This window comes from Sander lucioperca, chromosome 18 (genome assembly GCF_008315115.2).
Source record: "Sander lucioperca isolate FBNREF2018 chromosome 18, SLUC_FBN_1.2, whole genome shotgun sequence".
In the NCBI taxonomy this organism is placed as follows: domain Eukaryota; kingdom Metazoa; phylum Chordata; class Actinopteri; order Perciformes; family Percidae; genus Sander; species Sander lucioperca.
In genome coordinates, this window is record NC_050190.1 from 12,106,219 (window position 1) to 12,122,612 (window position 16,394).

The window sequence follows — 16,394 nt, forward strand, 5'->3', positions numbered from 1 at the left end:
AAGAAGCTTAATAGTCTAAGTTTGCTTCAGCCAGATGGACCACCGGGTTGAGGACAAATTCTGATAAAGCCACAAGGAAACCGCAAATGTTACACTACTGTAGATGAATGAAATCCTTTGTTGCTTGAATATAAAACTAATCATTACATCTGCTCCTGCAGTGTGTTTAATTTTGCCCTGGAAACTTGTGTTCTTTTATGAAAGCTGAGCTGAATGAATAAAGTGGTGTGTTGATGTGTGTTTCACACATGTAGTTAATTGGTGATTAGGGGTTTTATCTAACATGCATTAAAAAAATCAGTTACTGTAGAATCTATTTAAAGCTGAATTGTACACGCCATAGAAAGGCGGGTTGTGAAAGCACTCCTGTTTCCTATATAGGCTAACATGTAATTTTCATCCAGTGGAAATGATTCCTTGGAGGTTGAAAGAAGGCACTCCACAATCCTCAGAGCGGAGAGAGGTGACTGGTCTGCTCCAGTCACATGTTCTTCTCTCTCTCTCTCTCTCTCTCTCTCTCTCTCTCTGTCTCTCTGTCTCTCTTACATTCCCTTACTCTGTTGCAACAGACACTCCTCATCTCTCTCACTCACTCCTGCCCTCCCACTCTCTCTGTGTCTCAGTCTTATGTCTGCTCTGTTGGCATAGTGGATTTTTTTTTGGAAACGTTTTCACAGGATGTGAAGAAGGGGAAAGTTGAGTTTGCTTCAGCGTCAGACAGCATGTGTACTGCTCTCTCCTCTCAGGCTGACACTTCCCCCTCTCCTCCATAATCTCCCTCTTTATACCTCTTTTCATCCTTTGCTTGAGGACTGGGCTGTCTTTTTCAACGACATGTATTCCCTGGACGATTTTGGGTAAGCCAACGTGACTCCTCATCATTATCTTTTCTCTGTCTTGTTTTAGTTTTTCTGTCCTTTTGGAAATGTGTCAGTCAAAGGAAAATTGGCTTTGGAGTGTGCTGTAATAATGTTGCTTCTTCTGCTTCTGTTTTAAGCCTAGCTCATCTTTAACACCACAGAATCTGTTTGCTACTTAAAACAGCATTTGTAGGATTGTTTGCAAGAAAACCTGTATTTCTTTTTTTGTACCATTCTGCATATCGCTCCAGCTCTACATGCTGTTATAAAGCTTATAATAATGCAACTGGCTTAAGTTGGATAGAAAGCGAGGAAAAATGGTAGAGGAAAATCTCCTCTAGGATTTGCAGACTTTCTTTCGTCTGTCTCCTTCTTTCCACCCCTCTGTCTGTGTTTTCTCTGGAGCCAGCTGTTAGCAGAGACGCCTGATTGGTTACCCTTTAGCAATCTTTCATTGGTTCAGTCTTTTCCTGGGAAGTTTCTTGCTTCTTCTCGTCTGTCAGTGTGTCCGCTCAGCTGCTCTCTATCGTTCACAGGACGGATCCCTTCTGACTCATTGCATGTGTGAGAAAGAAAGACAGGAAGAAAGGGATAGAGAGCGCTAATCTCTGAATGGCTGCATGAGTGGGACTATCAAAAGCCAGATGACACGAGGATAGAGGGGTCTCTGTATAATATGGCCTTGGAAGATTACAGCGGGACGTGGTGATTTGTTAAAGCTCAAATACAGATGTGAAGCAGAGTGGGGCGGAGGAGATAACATCAGAGGTTTACGCTTGACCGCTTGTACTCTAGTAATCTACTGTAAAGTACAGTACAACATCACAGGGGAAACCTCTCTGCCTCTGTCTCACACTGTATGTTCATTATTTATGAGGTATTTCTCATACTGGCATTCAGATTATAATATTGCAAAATGTAACAAAAAACTTAGATAATATATTACAGCATCATTGCAAACATGTTTATCAGAGAACATGGCCTTAAAGTAGGTTTCTGGAAACTAACTGCTGAACTCTTTAATTAAACCATCCCGTTGTCATGTCTTCCCGTTTAGCTGTCAGATATTCCTGTTCTTGCCCCTCTCTCGTCCTCCATGCATAGCCTACATATTCTTGTTCTTCATGCATGATACAAAGAAAAATAGAAGTCTGCAGCATTATATGATAGTACACTGACTGGGAAATCACAGCAGTGTATCAAATATGGGCAGACTTTTCCTACTCTTATTTTGTACGCTCTGTGTATCCTATAAAGTCTTTTCCTCCAAAAGGAAGCAGTGTTTCCCTTTAAGGATCAGGATTAGTGACAGGACTGGAGAGCGCTGAGGAAGGTGGAGTGAGGCAGAGGAGAAGGAGAGGTGGGGGAGGGGTGTGCGTAGAAGTGGGGGTTGCTATCCATATTGTACTGTATGCGTCCATGACAATTAGCCTGGGGGCCAATTGCCATGTATAGAGGTATGTAATGAATAAGTGATGTCGCTATGGGGGTCAACATGCTGATTTCACTCTGGGAGGCTTTTCTGCTGCTTGCTGTAGATATACCACCAAATGATCTCCTTAAATTAGGAAAATGATTCCTAATCAAGCTTTCATCAAAGAATCCTTAAGTCTCATTTGATATATTGATACTGCACATTGAAACCAATATTGTGACTAGATGCACTGTAGCTTTGTCTGTTCTGGCTGATTATAATGAACACATTCATCTACTTGCTTAATAATGATTTAGATGATGTAATAACACTAGGAATGAGCTTTTGTATGACAGATATTCATTATGAACCAACTCAATCAGACATTACACAATTGAAGGGCAATATTAAGAACATATATGGGGAAATGTGTTTAGTTTCGAACACAAGGAAATAGGCTACATTTTGAAATACATATACTCTTTGTTGTAAAGCATATCTGTGTTACTGTAAAGCTCAATGTGTTCTGTAAAATTGTTCTGAAATTTCTGATATGCAGTGCTTTTGCAGTTGTGTTTATGTTTATTTTTGGATCTCACTCAACAGCTGACATAAAGACCATCAGAGCCAGACAAAAAATTTTTTATTAGCTTTCATTGGGATTGGCATTTATTTCCCTGGACTGGACAAAGTTGAGATCTTTTGAATTTTCATTTCCTCTGGTTTGTATTTCATTTTGCTTTTAGCACCCACATCTATACATTATGTTATTGTCATATTTCCACCCAGTGTCTAAATTGTATCTGTAAACAGTAAAAAAAAAAATCTCTTAACCACACTAATAAGCAATAATTTCCACCCTGGGACATGGAGAATCACATGTGTAATGTTCAGTGTGATCACTTGCCCTGCAGCAGTTAAGCATTGCCTGTAGTGAGCAGGCAGTGTCGACTTCTCAGAGCTGCACAGAGACTTGTCTGTCGCAGATCGAGCTTGTTAACATTTGCCCGGTCCAACACAAAAATGTCCTGCAGTCCAGCTTGGCACTCAGAGCTACAGACAAGCTAACGATAATTCTGCTTGGCACAGGCGTTACTATGAGCCCCTTAAAAAAACGAATCACTATTGACTGTGACCCTCATTTAACCAATCCGAAGTGTGTGTGTGTGTGTGTGTGTGTGTGTGTGTGTGTGTGTGTGTGTGTGTGTGTGTGTGTGTGTGTGTGTGTGTGTTGTGCTCATATTCAATCATTGTTTCATGGTTCATCATTGCCTGAGGAAGACTAGTAGTAGTAGTAGTAGTAGTAGTAGTAGTAGTAGTCAGTAATGTTTTTGGTCATAGCCAGGTCGATACTGGATTTTGTTTTTAAGCTTTTTTTAACATTTCCCTCAAAGCCACACATTTTAACCTCATGGTGGCGCTAGAGGAAAAGTCAGGGGATCAGTACGATACATAATCTGGGAACCATACATATGTACGTTTCATGGCATAATTTCATCCATCCAATAGTTAGAGAGATTTTAGTCTGGACCAAAGTGATGGACTGACTGACCGAAGAGCTGCAACGCCATGGCCGTAAATCTGATCTAACAGAAGGGGGGGACAATAAACAATAAAAATTTCTGAAGAGCAGTTTTTGAAGGGGACACAAATAATACAGCCACAATTATACTCGTAGGGGACATGTGTACACAAGCCACAAAAATACCTTAAAACATAATGACTTATTTTGAAAAAGTGTCCCCATATAAAAGAAATACAATACTTTTGTACACTTGTTAAATTAGCGAGCCACTAGTAAAGCTCATCAAATATGAATTAGGTTCATAGGTTCACCACACGGTCATATTATAATTATAAAATGATCTTGCGTCCTCCACATAAATATTAGGTTTCGTCTGGGACAGAGGATATATATTTAACTGCAGCAAACCCACTGATCAGCCACTTCAAACACAACTGTAGATCTTCAATATTAACCCTAATATCAGTTCACACACATAACGTTAGGCTTATCGCCATGGTAACGTTAGTTGTAGTGGGTGCATTTCTATCCAACAAGCTATTAAACATGCTAGCTAACGTTACATTATATTACTAACATAGCAAACTTTTTGTCATGACTAATTCATTAATTACTCAGCATCATTTCTATCTGAGAAAAGAACAACTTGATCCGATGTTTAATGTGAATAAAACAGCCTTGAACCGCCTACTTACTAGCTACATTCCTGTCACTACCGATGTGACTGTGAGTGAGACGAGTGCCGATCCGATTCCTAACGTACAGCAGGCAGTGGAACCACTGTGAGGCAAAGGAGGGGGACCTCAAAATGTTTCTAAGCTTAAAAAGCATTTTTTGGGGTTTGTATTGTTTTACTACTTACACAGATATTTTACGTATACATCATTATGTTATTTACAATACACAGCATTGTTTTAATGATATTTCTAGGGGGGGCTACCCTTAGATGGGGGGGGTCCTGACCCCCCCGACCCCCCTGTTATTTATGCCCTTGTGCAGCGCTAGCATGGCTAAAGATAAAGTCTAGTTTTAATTATTCTGGATTACAGTCTGGACAAAGTCCCTGCAGCCAACGATAAAGCTGATGACTTCCAAAATGTCCCTCCTGTGCATCAAATTCTGATTAAATGTTGCCGTTAGTCAATTACTTAGTGGATGTTAACGGAAATTTATCATGCATACTCTTCCAGTTAATTTGTGTTGTACATGTTGGTGTGTATTCACCCGCTACATGTGTCCTCTGAGGTAAAGGGCATCCTAATCAATAGGAGCTGGCCACAGTATGGACCGCTGGTAGTTCCTACAGGCTGGGCTTAATACTGGGTGGCTATGGCAACAGTAGGCTGGAGTTGAGGGGCGGGGGGGGTAACAGGAGTAAACCCCAACACCCCCCCCCCCCCCCTCCCCTCCCCACACACACACACACACACACGCTCACTAAACAGTGTGTGTGGATGGGGGTAGAAGCTGGTTGAGACGGATATGAGGTAATCTCCCTTGGGTTAACAGTATGACAATAGCACAGAGGTTCATTCTCACACACACACACACACACACACACACGCTCATCTGTCAGACAACAGGCTGTTCAATGACTTCATCCCTGCCAGTCTGTCCGTCAGTCATCTCTTTGTTGCTGGATGGATCATAGCGAATGCAGCAGTACAAGAACTCAGACCTGAGGGACGTTTTTAATATCATTCCATTTTTAAGTGGATGTTTTTTTTTGTTTGTGCAGCAATCGCTCCTGTTTGAAATTTATGTGGCAGACTCTCATCAGGAGGTTTAACTGCTTTTAATGAGTTATAACTTAAGGTAATGGAGCAGCACAAGAGGAAGTTTGTGACATAGACAGACTGCTGTTGTTGTTTTCCTGTTTACCAAAATGGACATACATCGGCTCCAAGTGCTTCGTTACTGCCTCCCTCAGAGTGTCAGTGACTCAGGGTTGTTTTACAGCCACATCTCTGCCAGGTTTGTACTGACTGTGTGTGTGTGTGTGTGTGTGTGTGTGTGTGTGTGTGTGTGTGTGTGTGTGTGTGTGTGCAGCAAGAAAACTGAAAGAAAAGAGAGATGAAAACATTTGTGGTGATTGAAATAGAGTGAGTTGTGATTCAGAGTATGCGCACGTCTGATAATTTGGTCAATGAGGTTCAATCATTGTGTGCGAAGAAAGTGTTGTGAAATGCCAGCAGCAGGGACGGGGAAAATATATCCCTGTTGTATTTTAATCAGAGCCAAAATACTAATCTGTAATCTTAATCTGGCCACAACAAACGTCGTTTAGACGCAGAATTTAGGTTATTTTGGATTAGTTATTGTGTGCATGGATAATTTTCTTGCCACAAAACTGACATTTAACTCCTTGTTGTATAAGTGTGTATAAGAGTGTCAGAAGTTGTGATCTGTTTTCATGATCCTCTTTTTCCTTTTCTTCCTCCTGCCTGGTCACATCTTTTCAGTCAAAGCCAGAGATGCTGCCAGAGGGATGCAGCCTACTGTGTGAACACAGAGCAGCTTCTTTATTCTAAACACTCGGCAGCATCACATAGAGCATCTCTGAATAGCAGGGCTCTGTAAGCGCTCCATACATGTTTAATTCACAAAGTATTGAAGACAGCATGGCTTCTGGCTAAAATGGCAGTCTTTCGGCCCAATGCCCTTCTCTCTCTCTCTCTCTCTCTCTCTCTCTCTCTGTCTCTGTCTCTGTCGCTCTCTCGCTCTCTCTCTCTCTCTCTCTCTGTTTTCTGCTGGCAGGATGGATGATATGGAGAAGAGATGGAGAGAGGGGAGGGAGGTTTGGTTGCTGCTGCTGCTGCTGCTGCTGCTGCTGTCCCAAATGAGAAGTGTAGGATCAAACAGCCTTGTTGGCTGTCTTGTTATCATGAGGGAGAGGAAGGGGGGATTAAAAATAAAGACAATGAGGTTTTATGTGTACAGTATGTGCAGCTGCTGCCTAAAACTGACCTGAACCTTTCACTATGTGGGACATCAGAACCTGATGGTAGCAGGACCATGACTTTGCTTTACTGAGAGCTGCGATAGTCAGATACAAAAAGAAAATTACGCTATATTTATTTAACATAGATTTCAGAACGAATCATTGTTAATTTCATTTATACAGAGCCAAATCACAATTTTTAAGATGACTGTAAAGTATGTATATATCTATAGACTCTTAATGTGGATTAGGAAAAACTACACAAAAACCCTCGCCAGAATTGGCAGACAGGTGTCATTTTTACAACATTTTGGAATCATTGTAATGAAGTTTCTCATATGTCAGGTATTTAGTTCACTGGATTAGACAAAAAAAAACAGACATTCCTGTCTATCAACCTTTTAGAATTGGATTTTTCTGAATATTTACTAGATCACGATAATATTAAAAACAAACTGCACACACTGTGATACAGGCTGTTATCCATATCCCCTAATCCTAATCCAGAGTGGACAGAAATCACAGTAATAGAAATGCAATATGTAGTAACAGAATGACAATATTAAGTAAATGTACACTACATATAGTATTACAGTAAGTAAATATTTAGTGTAATAAGTTAACATGGATGTGGCTGACCATTTTTCAGGTTTTGCGTTGCCTTGTTGAATGAATTGAACTGTTTTTCTGAGAGCATGCCTGTAATCAGAGGCACTAACATGTATTTCTGTATATTGTAATACATGTGTATCACACAGTCAGAAAATGCAGAATATAGGTCATGCATTGTCTGCCACTGTGTTGTGTGTGTGAATTAAAAGTAGCAGCACTGCAAACTGATACATCATGGCATGAGATTGAGCTTTTTGCACACAACTGGGACATTTAGCTAAGAACATAAGCACATTAATGCGGTTTGTATTAATGCCATTAAGACAGTGGTACTCTGCTCTCTCTCTCTCTATCTCCCTCTCCCTCTCCCTCCCTCCCTCCCTTCCATTTTGGGCTTAATTGTAGCGCTTTCTGCAGTATTACACAATACTTTGTGTGTCATTGGGGCAGGGGTTAAGATAAACACACACCATACAGTTATCACAATTGGGACAACGTGATGGAACAGGGATGTTAAAGCACGGATGACATTGCATAGATTATGAGTCTCTGAACTACTGTGCTAGTATTTAATAGTCTTGTTGTTAGCGGAACCGTGATGCATTATTGGAGGAGATATTTTTATGCCGTTAAAGCTTAGTTTTAAAGTCTCTGAATCCTCACTATTGTGGTCTTAATCATGATTACTATGAAAGCACCCCCACATTGAAAGTCTCATGCATATCCATACTTAAAGTAGAAATACAAATGTAGAATTTGGCCCTGTATGAAAGAAAAATAGGTCTTTGTTGCAGCCTCTGAGTGTAGTCGAGTTTTATGTTAGCAGCTGAAAACCTGCAGTGTGAGATATTGCTGTATTTAGCTTGCAAGTAGATTTAGTTTTTTAGGTTGACATTTTTTTTTAAAGAACGAAACTTAAAGGAATAGTTTGCCATTTTGGTAAATGTGCTTATTCGCTTTTTTGAGAGTTAGATGACAATCCATATCACTCTCATATCTGTACCGTAAATATGTAGCAGAAACCAGCAGCCAGTTAGCTTAGCTTAGCATAAAGGCTTGGCAACATTCTCACAATGCTAACATGATGATGATTAGCAGGTATAATGTTTACCATGTTTACCATCTTTAGCATGTTAGCTCACTAATATCTGCTTTTTAGCAAAGAACAGCATAGGCTGATGGGAATTTTTACCTGATGATAGCACTAGAGAAAACTGTAAGGATCACCAGAGTAATTACAATTCATCCTGAGGGGAACACTGATGTCTGTACTAAATTTCATGGCAGTCCGTCTTATAGTTGTTTACATATTTCAGTCTGGACCAAAGTGGTGGATCGACCACACAATCAAACAAAACAAAAAACAATGAAACTGAGTAAATGTTAAGAATTTAGTTTTACATGCTTGGCAAAATGGCAGGGGTAGCGGGACTTTAATAATAACTCTATATGCCTGTATGTGACTCTTCTTTAGTTTTAATTATTGTGTTCCATATACCGTCGTTTATTAGCATGTTTACATCTCATTACTGAAACCCTTGAAATCTGGCATCTATCACATTTCTCACTGTTTCTTTCAAACAAGCCAACTGTGCTTAGTTTGCTCACTTACAAATGACCCGGCCTCACACTGTTTCTCAGCAATAAAGTTGGCTTGTGCTGTTTTTAGTTCCCGCAGGCTTCCTTCCCTCCGTGTGCCTGTGAACAGTACTTTCCCCATGGAGCAGATTAGAGGTCTTGTACTAGAGTTAAGTCTTGGTTAATTTAGATTTAAGACTGCAGTGAGGTAATGATCAGCCTGCCAGGCTCTGTCTCTAATCCAGGCAGTCAGACAGACCTCTTCCCTCAGTTAGCTGGACCCCAGCACCCACACACCCACACACACACACACACAGGCATCCATACGGTAAATGTACACACCCCACCTATACTATACACAGGTGACAGCTTTGCCCCAAAAAGCCCGGTGAACCCTGGAGGCTATAATCCTCATGGTGACGGAATAATAACAGATAACTAACCAAATCCATACACAGCAATCAATCTGTGTGTGTGTGTGTGTGTGTGTGTGTGTGTGTGTGTGTGTGTGTGTGTGTCATATTGCCCTAAGCTGGCCCTTTACTAAAAAATATCAGTTATTTTGGGTGTACGTACAGTATGGGTACCATAATATACTGTTTGTGGGTGGATAATTATGTATTTCTGTTCCTGTTTTTTTTTTTTTTTTTTAAAGATAGGCAGGAGAACATCATAGAAGCCTCAGTCTCGGCAAGCTGAGGCTTTCAGTTGAGGTACAACTTGAGTCTCTGTTTGCCCTTTTCGTTTCACAGTAGTCTGCAAGGTTATTGGACCTGTTTACATCTCCCCTTGTGTCCAGGATGAACCCAAACTGGACGGATAACTTAGAACATGCCTATTATATACTGTTTGTAGTCTCCCTCCTCTACAGACAGACAGACAGATTTCAGATATGGTAGCATATTGCTCTGCTGAGATAAACACGGTTTGCCATTGTTTGTTTATCAAACCTCAGATTGAGTTACATAAATCCTCCCTGACACTGACTGCATGTCTCTATTATCTACAGTACCGACCAGGGATGCATAAAACAGTGTAATTATCACTCCTGCTGCACAGGAAGCCTCTCTGGATGCTTCCGTCTCTCTCAGCTGGTTTACAGGACATTATGATTTTTTAAGCGACTTAATAGGCATGAAATTAATTGATTAATTGGATATGTGAAGTTGTCACCAGCTGTGCAGATCGACTGCTGCACCTCTATGATGCGGCAAATAATCAGGGGTAATTCTTTGCTTTGTCTGTACATCTGACAGTTGGGAAATTAATTAGATTTTTCTCTTTGCGTTCATCAAACTTACAATGTCTCCTCATTATTTTAGCACCAGTTTTAGTTGTATTAGCTAGTTGAGACATGAAAGACTGGCACAAAGGAGGCGATGAAGAAGGCGGTTTACAGGGTGTGTGCCAGGACTCCCTGATTCCCCTGATATTTAACAAGACTTATATACAAGGGATGCCTCTATTGGTATATTCTTTAAAGCAAAAATGTTTGTTTCTGTTTTGGTTTTGGGAGGATTTTTTTACATTTTCCTATTCTGATCCAGTGCCAAAGGAACTCAGGAAAGCGGTGGTTGGTGTTGGTGGTTCAACACGTATAGACGTTTGCTGACGGCACACTTCTCTACAGCTTTGGTAGCCGTTGGTAGTGTTTTTAACGTTTAGTTTTCATCACGTTAACAAAGGCCCGACAAATCTAAACTGCTGTCATGAGCTGGCCGTGCAGGGACGTGTTGAATGACTCATCATTTGTTCGGGTCTGTTCGGGTGCCTTCCACTGTGAGCCAGCAGGATGAAACAATTACCCCAGCAACAAAAGCTAATTGCCATGATAACAGCAGCTCTGCCCTCGGGTGCTATACCCAGAGAAAACGCCACATACACCCCAACATCCCCAACCCACTCTCTCAGTATGTCGAGGACCTGCTTCCCCAGCCTAAATACGTCCAGTGATCTAATCATGAAGCTGACAAATCTCACAGAACCATGAAATTACTGTTCCTAAATATGTAAATATGTATATATATCAGGCATCATTTCTTCCAGCACCGAGATGTCTGCTAATGGACTGAAAACACACAGCCGTGACACTGTGTGTGTGTGTGTGTGTGTGTGTGTGTGTGTGTGTGTGTGTGTGTGTGTGTGTGTGTGTGTAGGATTTGTGTGAAGGAGCGGGGGTGAGTGAGGGCACATATGTCTTACCATGTGTGCATGGAAGTGCTTTGCTTAATTCAAAAGCCTGGGAATGTGGCCTCCTTTTCACCACTCGCCTATGAGGCTTATTTGACATGGGGAAGCGCTCAGTGTGGCAGAAGCCTTCATATCCTCTGCTCTTATTTTTCTATCTTTTCATCTCTTTCTCTTTCTATTCTCGTTTTTTCTTCTCAACCCTCTCCTTTTGAGGTGACAATTATTCAGCTGAGAAATATGCTTAGTCCAGCAAAACTAAGGTGGAATGCTCAGACAGGAGCTGTTGGCCAAATCAGGTCAAGAGGATATTTTTTCAGAACTAGACTAGTACTTTAATTTTAGAATACATGTGTTTTCTTCAGTACAATACAAATATATTGTCAGCTAATAGCTTTTTTTTTTATATTTGTGCTCTCATTAGCCTGTCAGTGTGGTGTAAGAAACATACAGTATTTCTTTTTTTATTCATGAGCTGGTGGTGGAGAAGTGCTAATGCATTTTTAAAGATGTAGTCTATAGAATACACAAGAGGGAAAATACCAGCAGGCCTAAACCTTCAGAGGATTGGAGCGGCCTGAAGAGAGAAATGATCAGCTGTAGTTCATCCAAGCTCTCTACACCTGAGTGAAACAACTTAATCAATATTTTTTATAGTAGTTCACATGACTACATATATGTAGGGGTCACATCTAGTGATGAACCTTTAGTAAGTGCATGTGGCCTTGACAAAACGTTGGTATTTCACGAATTGGGGAATGGTCTGTGAAAGCCATGTGGAGGCAATCCCAGCCCACTTTTTTTCAGCATTTCGATGCAGCCCCTTCAAGTTTATCACTGTCTTCTTTGTAATTCATATATTCTAAACACGTTTTGTTGTCCTTTTTAAGTTGGCCTTCAGTTCTTCCTGTTGTGTACATTCCTGCTCTAAACATCAGTTCGATTCATCACGTTATTTTAATGTCACTGATTGTGATTTTCAGCAAGAGCTGACCTTTTTCAGATTATTGCCTGCGATCCCTTCTGCTCTCCTATCTCTGTCTTCTCTCTACTCAATCACCCTTTTGACGCCTGAAAATCCATCAAGTTTCAAGCGTTTGAGCTAAATGGGCCTTGATATGGATTTTCTTTTTCCTTTAGTCGGTCGAAGCAGCTGTGATATTAAGCAGCTATCATGTGCCCTATTGTGCTTTGTCTCCTATTTGTCGTGTGACCTAGAGAGAGTCCGCCACCCTCAGTAACTCGACGCACAGAAACATTTAGCACACTGTCAGAAGTGGTGAGAAATTAGCGGAGCTGCTCTGTGAAGATCTAGTTTAGCGCTTTAGTTAATGCAACCAAAGGAACTAATGGAGAGCAATTATCTCAGCCATATACACCCCACTCTACATCCCATGATGTGTTGATTGAGAAACATACTGTATGCAAAGGAGAAATAGACGAGACGCCCGCTTTATTTCTGACTGCTTGCAGAGAACTAAAAACCCTCAGCTTCAAGCTGGATGCACTCCATCCCTCTGGCCCAAACTGATCCAGAAATAGGGCCTGTTTTTGTAAGAAGATCCAACACATAGAGGCAGCCACCTCCCTCCTCCCCTCCCTGTCTTTTCCCAGTGAGCCTCTGGTGGTCCGTCGGGTCTCTGAAGTGGAGAGAAGTGTCACTTATGTGATTAGAGAGTCTGTTAAACTTATTTAGAGATGTAGGAAACATGATGTCTGTAGTTATTGCATATGGTTTTGCATTCAGAATGGAAGGTTCTCCTTAAATGTCGAGGCAGTGAACCTTTTAGATTGCTATATCCTACAGCCCCGCTTATCAGTGATAATGATTATTTGGTTTACTTGTTTTTCTTAATCTTGATATATAGGATGACATTTGCATGAGGTTAAGGATCAATATCTGTGTCAGGGCCGTCAAACAGGATTTTTGATTTTATCCGGAGTGAATTGTTGATATCAGATTCTGTGCTATATTTGAATGTATTTGAGGAACTTTGTGTTTATATCGGCTTGTGTAAAAGACAAATGTTTCCTGTTTGATTTTGAAGTTCCTGTTTGACCTGAATGGAGGATATGTATTGTATAACCATCAGCATCTACATCTAGTCTCACTGTTGTCTTACTGACTTACTACATTTAACAGTCTACAAAATGTCTCTATGCTTGAGTCATTGTCATGAATAAATTGTGTTGTGATAGCTTTGATAAGAGAATGCTGCTGGTTAACTCGACAACAGTTGTGCAGTGGGGAATGATGGATGTTTGACAGAGGGAGGGTGGTTTTAATCGTGGGAGTTGTTCCATCTGTCAAGTGAGCTTTAAAGGCTTCTCCCTGAGGAATGACATGACGTTTGCTATGCAGTTTATTCTCAGACTTTCTGATATTGCTGCATGGAAATGAACATCTTTATGTCAATCATCAAACAGATTATTTAACTCTAAGATTGTTATGATGAAAAGAATTTTAGATAAAAGGAAAAAATGGAAATGAAAGCATGTTGATATCGAGCCTTTGAACTGTTGCAAACTGAGAGCATGTAACGTGTTTTATCCTGAATTACTTACTTACTGTACATTTTAGTGGAATTCATAAAAAATACACTTTATTATTTTGCAAGAGTAAATATATCAGGTATGCAGGGTTTGAGTAAAGCCAATAGAAACGCCGCTATGTCATCACTTCAGAGTTATTTGAAGCCATCCGGATGACCGCAAGGGAACTGGAGAGCAGGTGATTGCAACCATGTGTTAGAGCAGTCCGTGGGGGGGGGTGTCACGGTGTCTTCCTCCTGCAGAGCGGCAGCTCGAAGGAAACGTCAGAGGAGCGGGGGGGGGGGTCACATGTTGACATTTGAATGTAACTCCCGTCCTCTGGGCCTTGGAAACAAGTCCCAGCCCCTGATAATTGCTGCAAAAAACAACCTTATGTATCTGCTTCCTCATTTTATTATTTATACCATTTTTATTGTTAATGTAATGTACTAAATTGCTTGGGGTAGAACATTACACGGTATAATCCCATTCACTTTTGGCTCTCTATTCAGTAGTCAAGGTAATAGAACAATTAATCATACTTTTGGTTCTTGTCACCATTTCTGGCTTTTTTTCATCCCCTCATAACTTATACAGTGTTGTGCTGCTGAGAAACCTCTCTAACGGGGTCAGGCATATCTCCAGTGTATCATTCCAAAGTCTCAAATGTTTTTGTTTAGTCAAATTCGATGTAACAATGGTTTTAAGATGTGACTGCAAGGCACAGTCTTGTGCACTCCATACCTTTTGCCTTATTGAAAATATATCAAATAACTAGAAAACTGTAAAAGGTTACATGAAATTGTAAATTTTAAAGCTGCAACAATTAGTCAATTAATGAATTTATCAATCGAAGGAAAATAAAGCTATTACATTGGCTATATGCACATTAGATATATGTAGTAAATTAAATATCTTGGGTTTTTCAAGTGTTGGTCGCTGGATAAATTAAGAAATGTGATGGGTGTTTTTCTCTACTTTCTGGCATTTCATAGATCAAACGATTCATTGGTGAATCAAGAAAATAATCTACAGATAATGAAAGTAATTTGCAGCCCTGGTAAATTTTGTGAAGTTCCACACTTATATATACTTTTCCCACCTGATAGCATTTCATTTTGCTTCTGCAGTGACCAAATTTTGTCATGTCATTTTGTATAAACTATTGCAGAGATTAAGGCTCTGGAATACCTTGACAGTCAGTGAGCACATCAACAATGTTCTTTAGCTTGCTTTTCTTGGCCCTCACACCTTCAGACCGCTAATGTGAATCTGAGACTGCCGGAGAGTCGGTCCCTGAGGTGTTGAAAGTGAAAACTAGAGAAGCGTTTAGTCACTTAGACACAGGCTCTGTGAGTTTTCCTCACCTCTACTGGTCCACATCACCTCTCCACCTGCTGTTGTGTTTCCACCTTCAGGCACTTATGGTGCTATAAGGTCACAGAAGTCACACATAACACACATGGCTCTTTATTTTATAAACTCATGCTGTATCTCTTGAAAGGGGTGATTTTTGTCATGTGATTTGTGATTTGTCTAAGCCACATAAGTCAATGGCCACGTGTCTTTTTAGTGAATGAATTCGCTTTCAGCTCTGTGTTTGTGAACATGATTATTTGATGCGTCCTCAAGCTGAGTGCTTCTGTGCAACTTTTCATTTGCTTTTTACCAAATGATTCTCCAGCTGGCGATACCCTTGCTGATCAAACACACGCGTTTTTAACACACTGTGTTATTACCCGACACATCACGCACACCAAGTGATGCCTCTTAACATTTCTTCACGTTCTGTAATGGTGCCACCACTGCCACAACACAGTAAAGGCCAGGAGGGAAAGGGGAATTTTCCAGGGTTTGGTTTTAGGTTGAGGTTTTGTGTATAGCTTTTAAAAATGGCAACCCACCCTCCCCTCAGCACACACAAACTGTCAGATATGTACAGTGGCAGTGTGTTATTTCCAATGTGGTAACTGCAGAAAGGTGTGGCTCCCCAGTGACCCCTCAGCTAACCAGATGATTACAGTAACTCTGTTTCATTGGTTTCACTTGACCACCATCATATTTACGCTATTCAGGTCAACTGTAACAGTATGAGAATTAACAGTGCAGTGAAGCATCTCTATAATCTAATATTTTCTACTACTGAATATTGAGAACTGAATCCTGCCCACATTCCAGTTGTTTTCTGTTCTTTCATTGCTTCAACTTATTTTAGAAATTGGACAAAGAATCCAAATAACAAGTTTCAGCTTTTTTTGAGAGACCGTCAAAAGAACCGTCTATGGGGAAATAAATTAACTGGATCTCTGTATGTCTCTCCACAGTCAACAGAACAATGTTCCAATAATTAACTGGACTCTTCTTATGTCCTCTCTCTCTTCCATCAGTGAACAGAGTATCTGCCAGGCGCGGGCCTCAGTTATGGTCTACGATGATGCCAGTAAGAAGTGGGTGCCCATCAAGCCTGGGCAGCAGGGCTTCAGCCGCATCAACATCTACCACAACACTGCCAACAACACCTTCAGAGTGGTGGGCGTCAAACTGCAGGACCAGCAGGTGAGAGACACAGAAAAATAATCAGCATCACACTCCTGGTGATGAGAAGACATTTCTGATTCATTGACTTTGGAGCTCCATTAAATTTAGGTTTAATTACATTAAACAATGGCTGGTGTAAGGCGTCCGTATTTGTTGTTTTCAGGCACTTCCATATTAGCAAGTGCCAAGTTAGATATATACGGATCT

General features: G+C 40.7%; 1 protein-coding gene across 4 annotated transcripts in view; it reads left to right on the top strand.

Annotated features, from left to right (window-relative positions):
* Positions 1 to 16,394, top strand: part of evla (Enah/Vasp-like a) — a 36,999-nt gene that overhangs the window by 6,185 nt on the left and 14,420 nt on the right. Inside the window, exons 1-2 of one of the 4 annotated variants that reach the window (XM_035994960.1) lie at positions 565 to 857; positions 16,037 to 16,205. In XM_035994960.1, the coding sequence (XP_035850853.1) occupies positions 835 to 857; positions 16,037 to 16,205 (192 nt within the window). In that variant the 5' untranslated portion in view covers positions 565 to 834. Of the gene's footprint in view, positions 1 to 564; positions 858 to 5,411; positions 5,774 to 16,036; positions 16,206 to 16,394 lie in introns of those variants that run through there. The other 3 variants (XM_031279256.2, XM_035994963.1, XM_035994961.1) reach the window with 3 other exon arrangements.